The sequence below is a fragment of the Solanum pennellii genome, chromosome 3 (genome assembly GCF_001406875.1).
Source record: "Solanum pennellii chromosome 3, SPENNV200".
Lineage (NCBI taxonomy): Eukaryota > Viridiplantae > Streptophyta > Magnoliopsida > Solanales > Solanaceae > Solanum > Solanum pennellii.
The window spans coordinates 60,095,132-60,112,947 of NC_028639.1; the positions used below are offsets into that span (position 1 = coordinate 60,095,132).

Here is a 17,816-nt window from a genome sequence, read left to right on the forward strand (position 1 = left end):
TATTTAAGTATAAATTAAACTCTTTTGGCATATCCGAATAAATAGTATGATCGAGTAAAATAGTTAATCGACAAGTTATTTGGATTTGATAATCGAGCTCTTTTAGAGTCACTATATTACTTGCGCAATCATGTACACTTGCGTGTGTAATTAGGAGCAATACTTTATTGTGGCAAAATATAGGATGACTCTGACAACGTGAGCAAGACGTTTATCATGATACTCAAAGTGATGGTTGTTGGTTAGATAAACTCTACAAAGAAAATTAAATCATATTATTTTCAATATTTGCTACTATTGCATTCATATTAACATGTAAAACTTGTTTATTAAAGTACACGTGCATTCTTTACTTTTCAGTTGATTATTTTACAGTCTACCTTAAGATTTACTCTTTCACTTCAAATTGTCACTTGTTTCATTCAACTATTTTACATACCCCACATTTCATGTATTGACATCATTTGACACTATTCTTTAAATGATGCAGATTCATGTATTCAGGATCTACAAGAGATACTTCATAGGACCTTTCCCTATTAGCATTTAGTAAGACCTTTATACTTTTGGAGGGCTTCAATTTATTCTAATTTATTCAGTATTTAGTAGACATTGCTAGTAGAGTATTTAGATAGTCAAAGATCTTGTCCTTACACCTATCCTCAGGTTATTAGAGTCTTCATAGATAAGCTAGATGAGTTAGTTGAGTCGTGGTTTTTTTATGTGCTCAAACTCATTTATTACTACCATTATTATTAAGACTTTTCAGACATTTAGATAAAGTTGTTGAGATCAATGTTTATTTAAATCATTATGATGCTCATATTTGTACAACTTCCACATAAGTTATTCGGTCGTCTAGTTAACAATAAGTCAGATCGAGAATTCTCTTGGAATTAAAAATGATTTTTAATACCAGCCACGTCTAGGATATGCTCAAAACGTAACATTATTTATCTCATATTAAATAAGATAATAACCACAAAATTCAAAATAACTTAATTTATTCCAATCAAGTAAACCCTAAGGAATTATTGCCAATAACAAGATGAGAAGAATTGTACATTTATTGATAAACTAGTAAATTTGACCGCGCTTCGTTCGTTGTGATTATTTATTTTAATTAATTTATTATTAATTTGAAAATTAATTTACTACTTTAGTTTATTATAGATTATAATGCTGATCGTTTTGAATTCATTAGATGTTATATATATTTTTATTTTTTAACATATCAGCTTTCATATAAAGTGTGTTTTGCTGCAATATTAAAATTCTATTTGGAAGGAGAAAGCAAAAAACTATTAGGTAAATAGATGAATTAAATATACTAAAATACTTGTGATTTGTGAATGATAGTGATTTATCAAGCAAGATTTCATATGTTAAATATTTTTAAAATTCTTAACAATGTTCTTTAACAAGTTTGCTAAATTCAAAGTTACCGTATAATAAAAAAGACTATAGAGATAAAGATGAATCTTTAAAATAAGATATGTAATAAAAATAAATAAAAAAATTAATAAAATTGCCGGGCAAAGAAAAGTTTCACAACACTTTTCTTTTGCCTGATTTTAATTATATATAAATTATTTTGAGATAAAATAGATACCATATTTTATAAGGATGTCATTTATTTCGGAAGCATGTACAAAATAAATCATTATGAAATTAATATAATTATTAATAAAATTATAATAGGAAATTTAACCTAGAAAATAAAATTATTGTATTTTAATTCACATTATAACTATGTACTAACTTGCAACAAATTAATTTAAAAAATAACGAAATTTGATTTATAGCTAATGTTAAATATTCTTCAAGTGTTATTTCAATTACACTATAACAACATATAACTTGCAACAACTTAATTTTAAAAAGAGTAACAAATTTTGATACATAGCTAATAATAACGTATTCTTCAAGCTTGTAAGAATTACCAAAATTCAATAAGAAATCAACACAATTATTTCGAGATTTTTATAATAAAATATTTATCCCATAAAAAATAAAATTAATACATTTCCATCTACGTTATAACTATGTATATACTTGCAACAAATAATTAAAAAAATAAATTTGATACGTTGATAATAATAACTATTTTCCGAGCTTGAATTGTACACTAGTAAGGCCATATGCCATTCTTCTTTGTTTCCTAATAACAAATTTTTGCACAAGAATGATATATTAATAATGGTGGCAAAAGGAAAAAAAAAAGGAATCAAGAATTTTTTTTTCTGGAAAAAGAGTGTCAAATGAAGGAGTAAATTAGTAACTATAATAAAGATTTTGAGAAGAAAACTTTAGGAAGAATGGTATGAAGTAAAAATGATTTTCTTTAGTATTTATAGTGATAAAAAAAAGTTAAAAATGTAGCATATAAAAAATACTAACGGATTTGAGTGTAATTATAAAAAATGAGTATTATATGCATTAATTGTACCGAATTGAGTGTTAAATTATTTTTAGTAATAATCATTAATACTATTTAAACCATTTCTAAAGTCCTTTCTGATTCCCCTTTCTGATTCCTCTTTTACGTTATTCCCATGATCTCATCTTTATTGTTATCTATTTTTTTTCATAAATCCTTCGAGGTTAATGAAGTAATGACACAATGTGGGTTGCAATTAGATTCAATTGGGTCTTTATTGCAATCTTATGTTTAATTGAGTTTTATGAAGTTTTTTGTGAAAATTAGGTATATAGCATTTTATATAGTAATATTCTCAAGTTATAGCACTAGAGTTTGACTTTCAATATATAACATTTAATATATCAAGTTATAACATATTATCATAAATTTAAGTTTGATTTAAATAATTGAAAACATTTGTTTTTTTTAAAAGAATAAATAAATAATATTTCTGTTTTTAAATTGAAAATAACACGATTGTTGTGATTATAAATAATTTAATTTAATAATAGATAATAACTAATTAGCACATATTAAGAAATTCAAAAAAAAATCAAATTATTCAGTTTCATTAAAACGCTCAATTAAGTTGAAATCAAATTAAATTCTGTTTTGATTCCTTAAGACGCTCAAATAATTTGAAATCAAATTAAAATCTGTTTTTTTCCTCTATCGTGTTTCTCTCTTGTTTGTAGATTGCATTTTCGATTTTTTTTTGTGATTGAAGATATTTTGCTGTGGAAAAAATGTGATTTGTTGTGATGGACAACAACATATTTATATTAATTAAACATGGTGTAAGGTAGAATCCTTTACGTTGGTATTTATTATATTTTATTGGTTTGTTTTTGGTAATTTTCTTCTTTATACAGTTTATGGTGTTTTCTGTTTCACAATGTGTATTGGTAGGTACCATATTTGCAACAATATGGAACAGTATAGACGTCTTAGTTTTATTGAAATTGAAATTCGATTAATACGTGTTTTCTGAAAAAATTAAAAAAATGAATAATGATAAGTTAATTTACTAGTAAAAAAAGCCAACGAAATTTATATTACAGTGCGTTTAATAACGTGCAAGAAAGGATTATTTATAACGTGCTAGATCATTGTTGTATGACATTTGTATTAAATGTGTATGAAGAGCGAAAGCTTTTTTGTTTTTACACCAAAGTGTAGTTGTGTACCATTTACATTAATAAAAAACATGTCATCTTTGACATTTTCAGATTTAAGAATAAATATATGACGCAACAATTGATATTGAATTTTTATGTTATGTAATTCATTAAAAAAAACCAAATGGTGTTTCTTGCAGAAATTGTTGCAACCTATCTTCAGTGGCGGATCCAGGATTTAAAGGTTGTGGGTGCTCACTTCCAGGTGTAAAATTCGCTGGAAAAAATTTAAAAAAAGAAATGCTACTGGCGGGATTCAAACCCTCACCAGTGGCTTCGCGCGCCTCTTATTATAGAGGTTTAAACCAGCTCACCCACAACTGCTTTTGTTCTATGGGTGCTCATTTAAATTATAATAACATATGTATCATATTTTCTATATATATATATATATACAAAAAATTTCAGAAATCAATGGGTGCTCGAGCACCCGCGTCTGGCTTACTGGGTCCGCCCCTGCCTATCTTGACCGTGGAAGGTCAATAGATCAGCGAACACGTTCATGTTAGTACATGAAGACCAATGTGTGTACCTTCTTCTCCTATAAAATTGGTAAAACTAAATTAAGACTTTGAACGAAATATATAACAATCATACAACACTAATACATCAGTGCATATCTCAGTTCATACATCATTTATACACAATTCATTCAAACTAATACATCAATTCTACAGAAATCATACAATATAAACTATGATTATTAAAAATCTACTCTGTGACTTTCAAACTACAAAATAATACTCATATAATATTAATACGTCAATTCATACATAAATTATACAATAGTAATACATATTAAAATTGTCAAAAATCTACAAAGTGACTATCAAACTCATAAATTGTACTCATACAATACTTTTATATCAATCATACATAATTCAGATAATATTAATACATAATACGATTGTCAATCAAAATCAATAATTATACTCACACACATATAACATTTTACCTAAATTTTAAATTAAGCGTTTTACTTACCTTAACCACTTTTTTGACTTTCTTAGAAGTTTGTATCTCTGACTCCTTCCTTTTTGATGATGTTCATGTTGATTGACCAAGTTCAACATTTGTTGATTTTTTTGATTTTTTCTTTTTTATTTCATCAACAAAGTTAGAATCAGATTTTGAAGATGTTTGAATAATTTTTTTCCCTTCCTCTTCTTCCCTTTCTTTGGAGATCCTTTTTCCTTTGCCTCATTTTTTTTTTGTCTTTTTGAACCTTCGATTTAACAGAACTTCCTGTCTCTTTTTCAGCGGAATTGTGCGGTGGAGTTTGAGTCAAAATATTAAACGAAGGAACATGAAAATCATCAGATGATATCCCCTCAACAAATCTTGGACTTTTACGGGTGTTCCACTAACTTTCTTCGATATTGTATAAGAACTTAAAAGAAAATATTTTTGAAATCGATGCTTAAATATTGTCAAATAGTGTTGTAGATTAACAATTGTGGATCTTGAGTTGTGGGTGTTGGGGAAGATTGGTGTGGATAATGCTTCAAGGCGTGAGCAATGTTGGGAAAGAAGAATAATGATGGTGTATACACCGGTTGGCCTGTGATGAGGGTGGGTTAAGATTGGGTAACGGTAAAGTAGGAAGGTGATAAAATCAAATTCCTAAAAATATGTAATTTATTTTTTATTTTCAAAAAAGGTAACTGTAAACTAATATTATCAATTTAGTATTTAATTTCAAAAAGGTAACAGTAAACTTTTAATACTTAATCTGTTTAAAAATTTAAAGAGTTTGTTTTTAAAAAAATAACTGTAAACTTAAAAATAAAAATTTAAATATATTAATTAGTATTTAAATTAGATTATATTTTATTTTTAATTAAATATATTTTTAATTGATATGCTATAACTCGATAATAATATGCTATAAGTAATGATTTTTAAAAAGTATGTTTATAGCTCGATATATATAGCAAACTTAAATGTGTATAGGGTGTGATTTTTATAAGTTTTTAATAATAGTCATTTAATTAGTAGCAAAAATAAAATAAAAATGCAATTAAAAATAAAAAACTATCAAAAAAATGAAAAAAAAATAATAAATTCAAATGGTGATCATAGAAATATGTCATATCACCTTTTCTATATCCTGCTTTATAATATTATATAGATTATAACTAGAATCATATCATATTATTTTAGAAGAAAGAAAGAAAAGGAATATTTCGATCTAGGTTAATGTGCCATAAATTTTATTTATTTATTTATTATATCAAAAGTTTTTAACGTTAATTTTTGTAGTTGGATAGTCCAAAATCCAAATAGATATATTATAGTTAATGAAGATATTTGGTACACAGTTGTCAGGATGGCCGAGTGGTCTAAGGCGCCAGACTCAAGTTCTGGTCTTCGTAAGAGGGCGTGGGTTCAAATCCCACTTCTGACATTTTTTTTCTTGAATATTTTCACAATTGATCTGCCTTTAAAATACGTAAATGATTTAACTATTTACAACACTTCCTTTGCTTAGTATTTTCCTTTTTCTGTCTACCACTGATTGTTACTTGAAGTAATATGGTTATTGCATCCTTACAAAATGTTTGGGCTGTGGGTTTCAAAATCTCTTTTGGTTAAGAATTGAAATAGACAAAGTACAAAACTTAAGCAAATTTGATTGAATTAGCTAAATCATCAATCCTTATTGGCTTCTATTCTTGGTTTAAAATATACTTTCTCCGTCCACTTTTAATTATCGTATTGAAATTTTGAAAGTCAATTTGATTAATTTCAAAGTTAAATTACATTACATTAATTCAATATATTTTTTAGAAAATTAGATATCAAAAAACTATACGAAAAATATTATTAATAAATAATTTTTTAAAAAATCAATATGATGAAAATACACTATAAATTTTTTAATAATTTAATTCTAAAAAGAAAATCACGAGTGATTGGAGGTAGTATATCAATAGATAGTATAAGGATCCGTCCGTCTACACATTGAGCTTTTATATTTTCATCATACATGACTAGAAAATTATTATCCCCATAAAACGGAAAATGGTGTACTAAAATTGTTTGTCGCTCCTTCCGTATTAAAGTAGTCGGGTTTCATTTCACGAGAACACTAATTTAACTAATTTTGGTACTATTAATTCAATATTTATTTTAACAAATTACACAAATATTTATATGAGATATAATTTTTTTCACACTAATATGGTGAAAAAAATACATCCTACAATGTTGGGCAAAGTTGATGCACGTGACAAGTATTTTGGAACGGATGAAGTAGTTATATTGTGGGATTTTTCAATAGTACTCCCTCCGTTTCAATATATGACACCTTTTATGTTTTGAGAGTCAAATAATTTTAATTTGATTGGAAATTGGCGCATAGAATCCAATTTTTTTGAAATGAAATTTATATAATTATAAACTACGTAAAAAGAACTATGATTCACGATAATTGATAATTCAAAATATTTATAAGATCTATGAAAAATTTACGATCAAAGATAGATTTGTTTGACTCTTGAAATTCGAAAAGGTGACCTATAAAATGAACCAGTTTGTTCTCCCCAACTTTAGAACGTATCCAAAGTACTTATGGCTAAATCAGTCACATAAAGAATGTAGACATGTGGGCAAAAAATGAAAAGAAAGGAATGACACAAGTTTCTGCAAATATATTGTTAGTTGGGTATATATTGTTCATTTATTTTCTTCCATAATACAATGATTAACAAATGATGTTCACCCAACTGGGGGAACCACTACAAAAGCCCAACAACATCTTTGGTACCACCATAAAATTCAGGGCAAATGGGCAAATCACAGCTACAGGATTTTTCCTTTTCTTAAGGAAAAAGATGACAATGACAGCAAAAAAAAAAGCAAAATTAGAATAGTGGTTCTTAAACCCCTAAAGAATGTAGAAACTGCACAACGTGAGATGACAGATATCCGGTGAAATGACGGGACATCATTTGTTATATAGTACCTAGTGTTTAGAATGGGATAAAATTCGCGAATAGAGGAATTCGTTCCAAGTATCAGGCAATCCAGGGAGGCACCAATGAATACAATCAGCATAGGTGGTTGGATCAGCTTTCTGCTCCGCTGTCAGCATTTTGCCTTGTCGAATAGTGTGGACAGAGGTGTGCGCGTCTTTCCTGTACTCTGATAGGGAGGTGATATTGAGGAAGTATACAGGGACATTGATGGATTGAGTAACATTTGCTGCTACTACAAATAGTCTCTTGTCTGTCCCAACACTTAGCGGCATTGATGTGTTTAACACTGGGGTTGTCTCTTTTGCACATTTTATCCCATCAGGATTGTTCCAATCCAAACTCCTGCAGAGAGTTAACCAAGCCGAAAAATAATGCACATTTTACTATTGCATAACGTTTGAGAGTTAAAATGAGATGTACCAAATGGATAAAACGCGAAAGGAAATGGGGATTACTTGATATGAAGAGGAGACATGCTCATGAAGAAGACTTTTGTGCGATTGACATCCACATTGTTTTCCACCCATTGTGACCATGTTGTCAAAACTCTCCGATAAGCAACTGGTCTTTCAATCTCATCGTATTCTGTGGCTCCTTCATCGAACGACCCTCGTCTAATGAATAATATCAAACCTAAGTACTGTATGCAGCAGAGGAATAGAACACATCAAGTTGAGTATAATTACTTACAGAACTTTCATGGCGAAAGTATTCATCCACCAAATGTATGTGTTGAAGACAAGATAATCGACATTCTTCCAGTTCTTTCCATGCTTTTCAATTGATTCAGGCATGATGATCCTGTTCAATATACTATGCATGTTTGGATCATCTGAATTTGACTCCACCAGAAATGGAGCCCAGTAAAATTCCACAGTGGCATTATAATCCTACATGTTCACATTAGAAAATAAAAGTTCAAAAGCTTCTTCTATCAAGGGGTACGTGTACTGAGAGCGATCCGCCCAACCACTTCACCAGTATTAGGTTAACTTAAATATAGAATTAGTCTTTGTTCATACTTATAGATAATATAATCCAACCAATCAAAGATTAAATATTAAGCAAAAGTAGTTAATAACTTGCAATGTAAGCAACACGGTCTATAACGTAATATTCCTTCTGTCTCAATTTATTTGTCTGATTTTAACTTGATACGAGTGAAAAAAAAAGACTTTTGAATCATACTACCTCAATTCTGAAAACAGACAAAGAACCAGTCTTGTTTAAGCTTTTTCGGCCTGGAGGAACTGCAGATTGAACCAAACAAATCATGGATTCCCATTGATTTCTGTTGAGCGAGTCTCCGACAAACATGAGTCTCTTGTTCCTCAGTTTCTCAAGCAGCAACTTTGCTTTAAACCTATAATTTCAATATATTGTCAAAAAGAGAACTGGACAAACAAAGAAAAAAAGAATGAAGAATTAGTTCATACTTGGGTAAAGAACAGTCTCTGGGTTGCCACCTCCAGTTCTGATACATGGAGTCCTCCCTTCCATTTCTCATACAAGTTACCTGTGCTGTAAGAAACTCACATTCTGGTTCTTTATAAACTGGGTGTGTTACATTATCGTAAACCCATTGCCCTGTAAAAAGATCACAATCTTCTGGTGGCAATTCAATACTCTCCTCTTCCTCTTCTTCTTCAGCGGGGATTTCAATTTTTTCCTTCTCTTGCTCTGTTTTTTGCTCTGTTTCGTGCTCTGTTTCTTGCTCTGTTCTTGAATTCATTACTACCTTAGTCTCAACCCCATTTTGTTGATTCAAAGATGGAGTGTAGATATCTTGATTTCTAGTCATGGAAAATGGGAATTCAGCAATTGTTTTGACGTCTTCATTGTACATGAAGCATCCAAAGAGGAATATGGAGAAAACAACAACGAATATGGAAAAATGATTGTTCTTGCGGGCATTATGCTTCATCTTGAGTAAATTGGAGGAGAAGAAAAGAGGGGTCTTACGACTACGAAGTGAATACATGAGAAATGAGTATGGGTGTTATTAATGGTGAGATGAGAATAGGAAATATAGAGGAAGAGAAGAGTAACATTTTTAATATTTGAGTTAAGATTATAATAATAATAATAGGGGGGGGGGGTAGTTTATTAAAGATTTGGTGAAATGAGGTTTTCTGAGAGTATCAGTTGCTGGAGAGTTGTCCTCCTCAACTGTTTCAAACTACTTTGTTCCTCCTACTCCTCCAGCTAACTAACAACTACTTTTAATATATATCATTTTTATTTTACTGTTGATTAACTTATATCTCTAATTATTATATTAATTAAGGATTTCATTCAATTAGATAAGAGAGATTGATTTCATTCAAAAATGGAACCCATAAATGGCGTCATTTTCTCGTTAACATGTAACTTTCAAACTATAAAAATGATTTTTTATAGTAATTATTTGGTGTTCGGTAATTGATACTATTAATATAATTTTGTGTAGCCTAAGAATATTTAAGTGAAAATTTCTACCTATTAGAGATTTTTTTATTTTTAAAATTTAAATTTAAAACTTTTAATTAATGATGAAGAAGATATATTTTTTTCATCATCCTCCTTAAAAATATAAAAATGATTGAAACTAAAATAAAATTATGGTGTAGATACAAGTTGTCTTAGCTTGTACATTTCTTTTAATATATGAAGCAAGTGAACAACAAATATCAAAATAATCACCATACGGATCCGAGTCAAAATTAGATATTACCTAAAACATGTTACTCTTGGCATCTATAATTAAGTGCGCTAATTAATTAGTCTACCTACTATAACTTCAAATTATATTATTTATTATAGAAATACGTCAATAGTCTGTATGCATGATAACTCAATCATTTAAATTTTTGAGATAACTTAATTATTCTGATAAGCAAATTACTTCGGAAAATAGTTTTGAAATTTTTTTTTTTAATAGTAATTGTGTTCGGATCAATTTACATACACCTTGGCTATTTAATAAAATATATACGATCACTCACTGATACATGTCCTAAACATCTTTATATGTTTAGCCTTGAAAGAGGAAAATAAGTCATCTAACTTTTTTTGGTCTATGTCGAAAGTAAATCCTGATTTTTCATAATTTTCATTCGGGCTATGTATTCGTTGATTTGATTTTGAAGGTTATTAAATGTCGGTTTATAGACATGCTAATTTGTTAAGATGTTGGTTAATTAGATGATCATTATCGTTTGTAATGTGACAAATTACAAGAATCTTAAATGTGAAAACAATTTATCAAGATAACATCAAGGACAATATGTCGATATGCACAATACCCCTCAAGTCAAGTCCTTTTTCCTGCAACTGGAAATAGATGAAACAATTATAATCAAACAAATTATTAGTTCACCCATTAAAAGAAGTGGTAAAAAAGAAACTTGAACCAATAACTCAATAATTACAGAATACTAGACTATTAAAAACCGATAATAACCTCAACCATTAATCCAATAACCCTATTATCGGTTTGGATAATTGATTTAACACAAAACTTGCGCAACCCTAGTTTTTACCACAAAAGTATTTCCTTTTTTAAAAAAAAACACACACACTTAAGAAGTAGTATCTGTCTTTGGCTAATGAATTTTGATTAATAAATGTTTGGCCAATAGAGAATGAGGTGCTCATAATTATTAGTACATTCCTAGTAATCTTTCTACAAATAGTTTTGATAAATGGATGGTTAAATAAGCTCTCATTGTCATCAAGAATCACTAATTTTCTTAATGAATAATTAAGGTAAGGGTAAAAGAATTAAGTAAGAAATGAATAATGGTTAGCTTTATGTTAGAGAAAAGTAAAGGCTACGTAAGCTTTTGTTCTTCTATACCAACAATCTAATCTCCTCATTTCACTTGTCTGACAGATGACATCTTGTAATAACCCTTTATCTTTATTTCCAAGCCAAGCTAAGACACCTAGATTTTTCCAATTGCATCTCCCATTCTTCTAACACTATGCATATTTTTTCTTTAACCATAAATTCACTAGTTGAAATAATTTTCAATGTTATTTTAAATTTGATAAGATTTTAGTTTGGCAGTGTAAATATTTGGAAGGAAGATAATATTCGTTGTAATGAAACGTCAAGATAATAAATTCGTAGTAGAAATTTTGGCAATTATTGATTAAGCGTTTGATCATAGTTTTCTAAATATTTTTGGCAAGTTATTTTTCGATGAAGTTTTACTACGCCTTTAATCACATATTTTGAAAAAATATTTGACTTTATGAAGAAATATAATTTATATTCATAAGTTCTAAAAATTATTTAAAATACTCGTAAGTTTGTATTATCATCTTATAGCGAACATGTACCGTGAAAAGTATAACAAAGAGCACAACTAATATGAATCTAAAAAAAGAAGGAGAAAAAAGTACCATTAATTTGTATACAAAAAAGTTATTATTGCTACTTGTAATTGAAAGTGACTTCAGAGATTCAAGTAAAAACTATATAAATTATATATATAACTGTATAAATTTTGTACAATGAATTACTAGGATTGATGTTCAATCTAAAACTAAAAATAATGTGTATTTTTATAAAATATACAATAGGATTTGACTCAAATACTAATTTTCTCTAGAATTTAAAAATTTAAATTGTTTATTAAAAATATTTATCAAATAATAATAAATTGTATGATTAAATAATATTTGTCAAGTTAATCCCAAGATATAAAAGAGATCATGCTGCTACTTTATCTGAATTGTTGCTTGGTATGTTTTTATAGAAGCTTGAGATTTGCATACATAGTGATGACAAGAACTCATTGATATAGTTAAGATTATCATCGTCTTCATCTATGAAACATTATTTAATTATGTAAACATATTGTGCCAAGTGACATAGTAATAGTAATATTAGTACATACAATACGTATCGATAAATAATGTCATTGATCGACCCAAGTTCATTAGCTAATCTAAAGTAAATATTCAGAAGAAAACATGCAACTATGACGGTCACACCATTCCAAGTCTTTATCCACATGCTTTTACCATCTCAGGTATAATGCTCATAAACTAGAACACTTTGATCCCAACTATCAACTCTACCATCAAATATTTGACCCTCTTGCAACTCTAAGGCTTCCCCAACCTGCATTTTATGCCATTCTAAGGCTTTCCAAACCTATAAGTTATGTCGTCCTAAGGTTTCGCAAGCTTAAATGTTTATTCTAGACCACTTTATAAATAAATACAGTTCACGTAGATCAATTAAGAACAAGACTGTCAGCTGTTGACACTCAGTTTTGACTCTCCACATTTATTTAATTAAATTTTCATAAATAACAATAACGATAACAATAACAATAACAGTAACAATAATAGAGTAATAGTAATAGTAACGGTAAAAAAATAATATGTATATTGTCTACATATGACGAACTTTTGCAAGAATATGAAAATAAAATATATAAACTATTTTAGTTTGTTCATACCATTTGACAAATTTAATTGATAATTTGTTTCTTATAAAAATCATATATATAATTACTACATACTTTCTCATTATTTTTTAGTTTTCTACTTGATCGTGTCTACCTTCCTCCATTTGTTTCCAATTCTAATTGAAATTAGTGTTTGTTTAGTGTTCATTTGATCACTGGTTAATGTCCAGTAGGTTGGAAATGCTAGTTTAATTTTGGTCATATCATGAGCAATTGAGCATGATTAGTTAAAACAATGAAGTGACTATTGAGTCCTCTTCTAATCAGAATGCTAATTTTCTTCCCTTCATCTTCTTTATTTTTTTATTCCTTGACTTTTTTAAAAAATGATCATGTGAACTTGTGTGTGTTAATTCTTAGCAGTAGCATAAATTGTTAGAATTTTTTTATGTTGCACAGAAGCTTGAATCGATTCTTTAGGGGCGTACATGATCGGGTTGGTTCAGGTTTATCAAATATCAAATCAAATCATTCGTGTAAAAATTTTAAATTTATAAACTAAACCAAACTAATAAAATCAGATTTTTCAACCTCGGGCTGGTTAGGATTTTTCAAATACCAAACCAAACCATTGTGTCGAATTTTTAAATTTATAAATCAAACCAAACTAATAAACTTCTGGGTTTTTTTTCTTCATATTTTGTTTTTTTGGGTATAGTTAGCATACAAACATATAATTAACTTGTGCTCCAAATATTTCTTTAGTCCAACCAAAATACTATTATATAAGGTGTTTCCTTAAAAAATAACAAAAAATATGAGATGAGTATTGATGACACAAAAACATTCAATAAAAAATAATAATGGAATCATCATATAAAATAAATATTGTAAAGTAATAATGAAAATAATCATAATTTAAAAGTACTCACATGCTAAAATAAGTTTAATAAGTAGTTACCTTACTAAAGTCATAATGAAAATAATCATAATTTAAAAGTACTAGATTCTGTATTTTAATTGTCTAAACCAATGTAAAACTATAGAACAAATATTCAGTATTATTGTCATTCTTAGTGTTGAATTGATTTTCTTTTTTAATAAATATTAATTTGATTTTGATTTAAGTTTTATTATAATTATCAATATCTATGAACTATAATCTTTATTGGATCATTTCGATTTCTAAGTTTTAAACTTAAATAATATATTAAAAGATAAAAACAATGAAATAGTATAAGAAATATTTTAAAATGATATCAAAGTAAATATTTTTATGTATAAAACAAAATTTTAAAATTACATATATAATGTAGGGTTGGTTTGGTCTCGGATTTTTCTTTTAGTTAAACCAAACCAATCCAAATATAGTTGGAGTTTTTTTTTCCAATACCAAACCAAGTCAAACCAAACCATTAGTGATTTTTTTTCCGATTTATCTCGATTTGCGATTTGATTCGCTTTTCGATTCGATTTTCTACACCCTACTTACATTGATTCTTACTTGTCTTTTTATGATGCATACGGGCCTTACTAAGGAGTCCATTTGGGCTTAATTTCTCATCCTTTGCATTGTTGAATGGTCACACCGGCCCAAAGTTCTTTCTGGATCCTTTCCTTTGGAGTCAAATTCGAAGTTTGAGGTTTATACGCAAAATACATGATTTAAAAACTAAATTATAGGTGTTCAAGAGTCAAAGATGAGATAGAATAAAAACTGTATACAGCCAAATATAAGACATACAGAAATATACAGTAATCGTATACATTGTATATGGCCAAAAGCCCCTTTCAACCCTCACCAGAATTCCAACAGCTTTTCTTTGAATGTAATTGGGCCAAAGCCCATTTATTATTCAGCAGCCTTTGTGAATTAGTTATAAGACGACAAAAAAGGGAAACTTACATAAATATACAAAAATAAAAAAAAATTTACCATTTATAGCAATAATATCTTTTTTTCACTTGATCACTTTTAATTCATTTATAATACAAGTTTAATACATATTACAAAGAAAAATTTATTATTCATATATAATACAAATTTTAATAATAGATAATACATTTATCATACATTTTAATACACTTATAATACAATGTGTCAAATTTTTACCAAACAAACATAATATATTTCAAAAAATAATTATAATTCATATATATTGCATACATAATTCACTTTTAATTCATATTGCAGATTACACATAGTATTGTTATAAATGTTAATAAATAAAAAGTATTGCTAAAATCAGTAATTATTTATTAAAATGTACTATTTTATGTAATTTTTCCGACAAAAATTGGGAAAAAAGACCAAAGAAAAACATCAATTATGTCGAAGCACTAGCTCAGTGGGACAGAAACTAGTTTTGGACCCAAAGCCTCTCTCTTTATCGTATTTTCAGGTTATTTAATTATTATTTGCTTGTTTGTTCATTAATCTTAAATTTAAGTTAATCCAAAATTCCCAATAGATAGCTACTGTTGTATTAGTTATTTATAAATAAATAAATTGTTTGTCTTTTCAATTGTTTTTTTAAAAATATTTGGAAACTTTCTTTACTCAATCATATTTGAAACAAAAATGTCCTTTTTTCCTCAAAAAATTATTAAAGTCTAAAAATTTGATTATTTCTTTAAAGTAATTAAGCATGATCTTTTAGTCTTAGCCAAAAAATTTTAATTATTGGATAAACGTGTGTTAGTGGGCACTTCGAGTGCTTAAAAAAAATTCTTCTTGAAGTGTTAATATGAACTCCAACCCCATTTGATACTTCAATTGATTTTCGATTTTAAATCTTTTGAAATTAAAGTTTTCTTGATTTTTCTCAAAAAAATAATAATTAAGTGACGACTATTTTCTTAACAAAATAACATAAAACAGAATGACGATTCTGGTGGAGACTTTAAATAGGTTCTAACCTTAAGATTTTGATTTATTTGTTTATATTGAATAATTGTTTTTACTTTGTTTAATTTTTTAAATTATAACTGTTGCACTCATGACATTAAATTCCGCCACAAGACAAATAGTGTGCATTATAAAAAGGGCGGCTACATGGTTATTCGTGGTTGTCCCTTCAAAAAACAAATCCTTTACTTTTTGAATTTATAGACTGATAGTTGACTTGTGGTTATCTAACGACATTTATTATATTCACCCCGCAGTTTGTCCAATTCAGGTAATCAAGTCTTGTTTCAAAATCAACTCTAGCCGACCTAGTGTAGAGCGAAGCAAAATCCTATTTAAGCATTTGCATAAGACGACTTAATATACAAGGTGTATTAAGGGCACTAGTACTAAACAACTAAAATATGTCCAAAGCCCATCACCTACCGGCATATCATTCTTGTGTGACATTTGAAATATGTATATATAGTAACCAAATTGTTACCTCTTGGGGAACTTTAATTGTGCTTTGTCTTGTATGTATGACAGGTTTCCTCAAATTCGACATGATTGTAGATGAACCTTCCAAGATTAAGATGTGGTTTAATTATCTCAACGGATTCCACTAGGGCTGACAATTTGATAGTTCGGTTCGATTTTGATTTTTTATTATATTTTTGGTCTTTTTAATTTTTTTTAGTTTTGGTTCTTGTATGTACTTAACACCGAATCGAAATAATTCGATTTGATTTTTATTATTTCAGTTTAATATTTGTTAGTTCAGTTGCTACCTTGCTAGTGGTCGCCGCCTTGCCGGTCGATTACGACTGGAGACCTGAGTGTTGGCGGCTGTTGATTTTGTGCTGGTCGGTCGTTGGTTGACGTCGAAAGTGGGAACTGGTGACGTGCGACACTTACTGCTTTTGAGAACTGAAAATAGAAAAGTTTTTAAAGAGAAGTCTAGAGTCTTGACCTTATTTTGCCAATAATATTTATTATTTAATATTAATAATTAATATAATATTAATATATATTATAATATAATATATTTTGGTAATCTGAAATATCGAACAACATAAAATTCAAATTCTGAAAATCGAGCCAAAATTCCAAAAAATACAAAAATTCATATCGAATACCGAATCGAAAATCAAAATAATTCTACTCAATTCAACATTTTCATATTTATTTCCAGCCCTAAATTTCACAAAAGGCAGCTCGATAAGCACCTTGGGTCATTGATAGTACTTCTAGTTATGACCTTTGACCTAAATTAATTGAAGTCCTCACCAGATAATACAACAACGAAAAATGGTATTTCGTTTTAGTGACAATGAAAATTACTCCAACGATTGATGAAATTCGAGATGCCAAATGTTAGTACGGAGATATAGAGATGAGTCGGAAAGATGAAAATATTTTGATTCTTAACAAGCAAACCGACCAAGTGTAACGACCTATTTAGTCGATTCGAGCAGCAAGATTATTTTGATAGAAACTGGCTGAGTCGACGGAACAGTCGACGGACCGTCATGGTCACGACGGACCGTCGGGGGGTCATCGTTCCAAAACACTTAAACTCTGAAAATCTGGAAACTGGGATCAACTCTCTGAACTTCACGACGGAATTGCAGTACGGACCGTCGTAGACACGACGGACCGTCACAGACCTTTTACTGAAATTGAGTCTCTGAACTTTGTGACGGACGTGCAGGACGGACCGTCGCAGGTACGACGGTCCGTCACGGGTGGCGTAATTCCACTTGGGCGGATTTCTGCTAAAGTTTTTAAGGGGCGTTTTGGACTATTCCTGATTATAATTATAAATTTGTGGGTTAATGTTAATAATTCAATTACTTGGGGGTTAAAGGAGATAACCTTGAAATAAATAGTGGGTTACTTTTATCATCTTTTATACTTAATTATTTGATAATTAGGGTAAAA

The 17,816-nt window shown here is 28.7% G+C and overlaps 1 protein-coding gene and 1 non-coding gene across 2 annotated transcripts; one reads left to right on the plus strand and one right to left on the minus strand.

Moving 5' to 3' along the window:
• Positions 1-5,923: 5,923 nt before the first annotated feature.
• TRNAL-CAA lies at positions 5,924-6,007 on the plus strand. The gene has a single exon. It is a non-coding gene; the product is annotated as a tRNA-Leu (tRNA).
• A 1,235-nt stretch (positions 6,008-7,242) lies between these two features.
• On the minus strand, positions 7,243-9,625 carry LOC107012668 (protein ESKIMO 1). The gene is made up of 5 exons (XM_015212572.2): positions 9,017-9,625; positions 8,772-8,943; positions 8,271-8,470; positions 8,036-8,194; positions 7,243-7,922 (listed from the first exon to the last, which is right to left on the minus strand). Exons 1-5 carry the CDS (start codon positions 9,559-9,561, stop codon positions 7,568-7,570), a joined length of 1,431 nt encoding a protein of 476 aa, XP_015068058.1. The 5' UTR covers positions 9,562-9,625; the 3' UTR covers positions 7,243-7,567.
• Between the last annotated feature and the right edge of the window lie 8,191 nt (positions 9,626-17,816).

Coding starts and splice junctions, on each gene's coding strand:
- LOC107012668 (XM_015212572.2), bottom strand. CDS start 9,561: ATGTATTCACTTCGTAGTCGTAAGACCCCTCTTTTCTTCTCCTCCAAT. Junction 8,944..9,016: donor AGAGACTGTTCTTTACCCAA/GTATGAACTAAT, acceptor TTGAAATTATAG/GTTTAAAGCAAAGTTGCTGC. Junction 8,471..8,771: donor TGTCTGTTTTCAGAATTGAG/GTAGTATGATTC, acceptor GTGAACATGTAG/GATTATAATGCCACTGTGGA.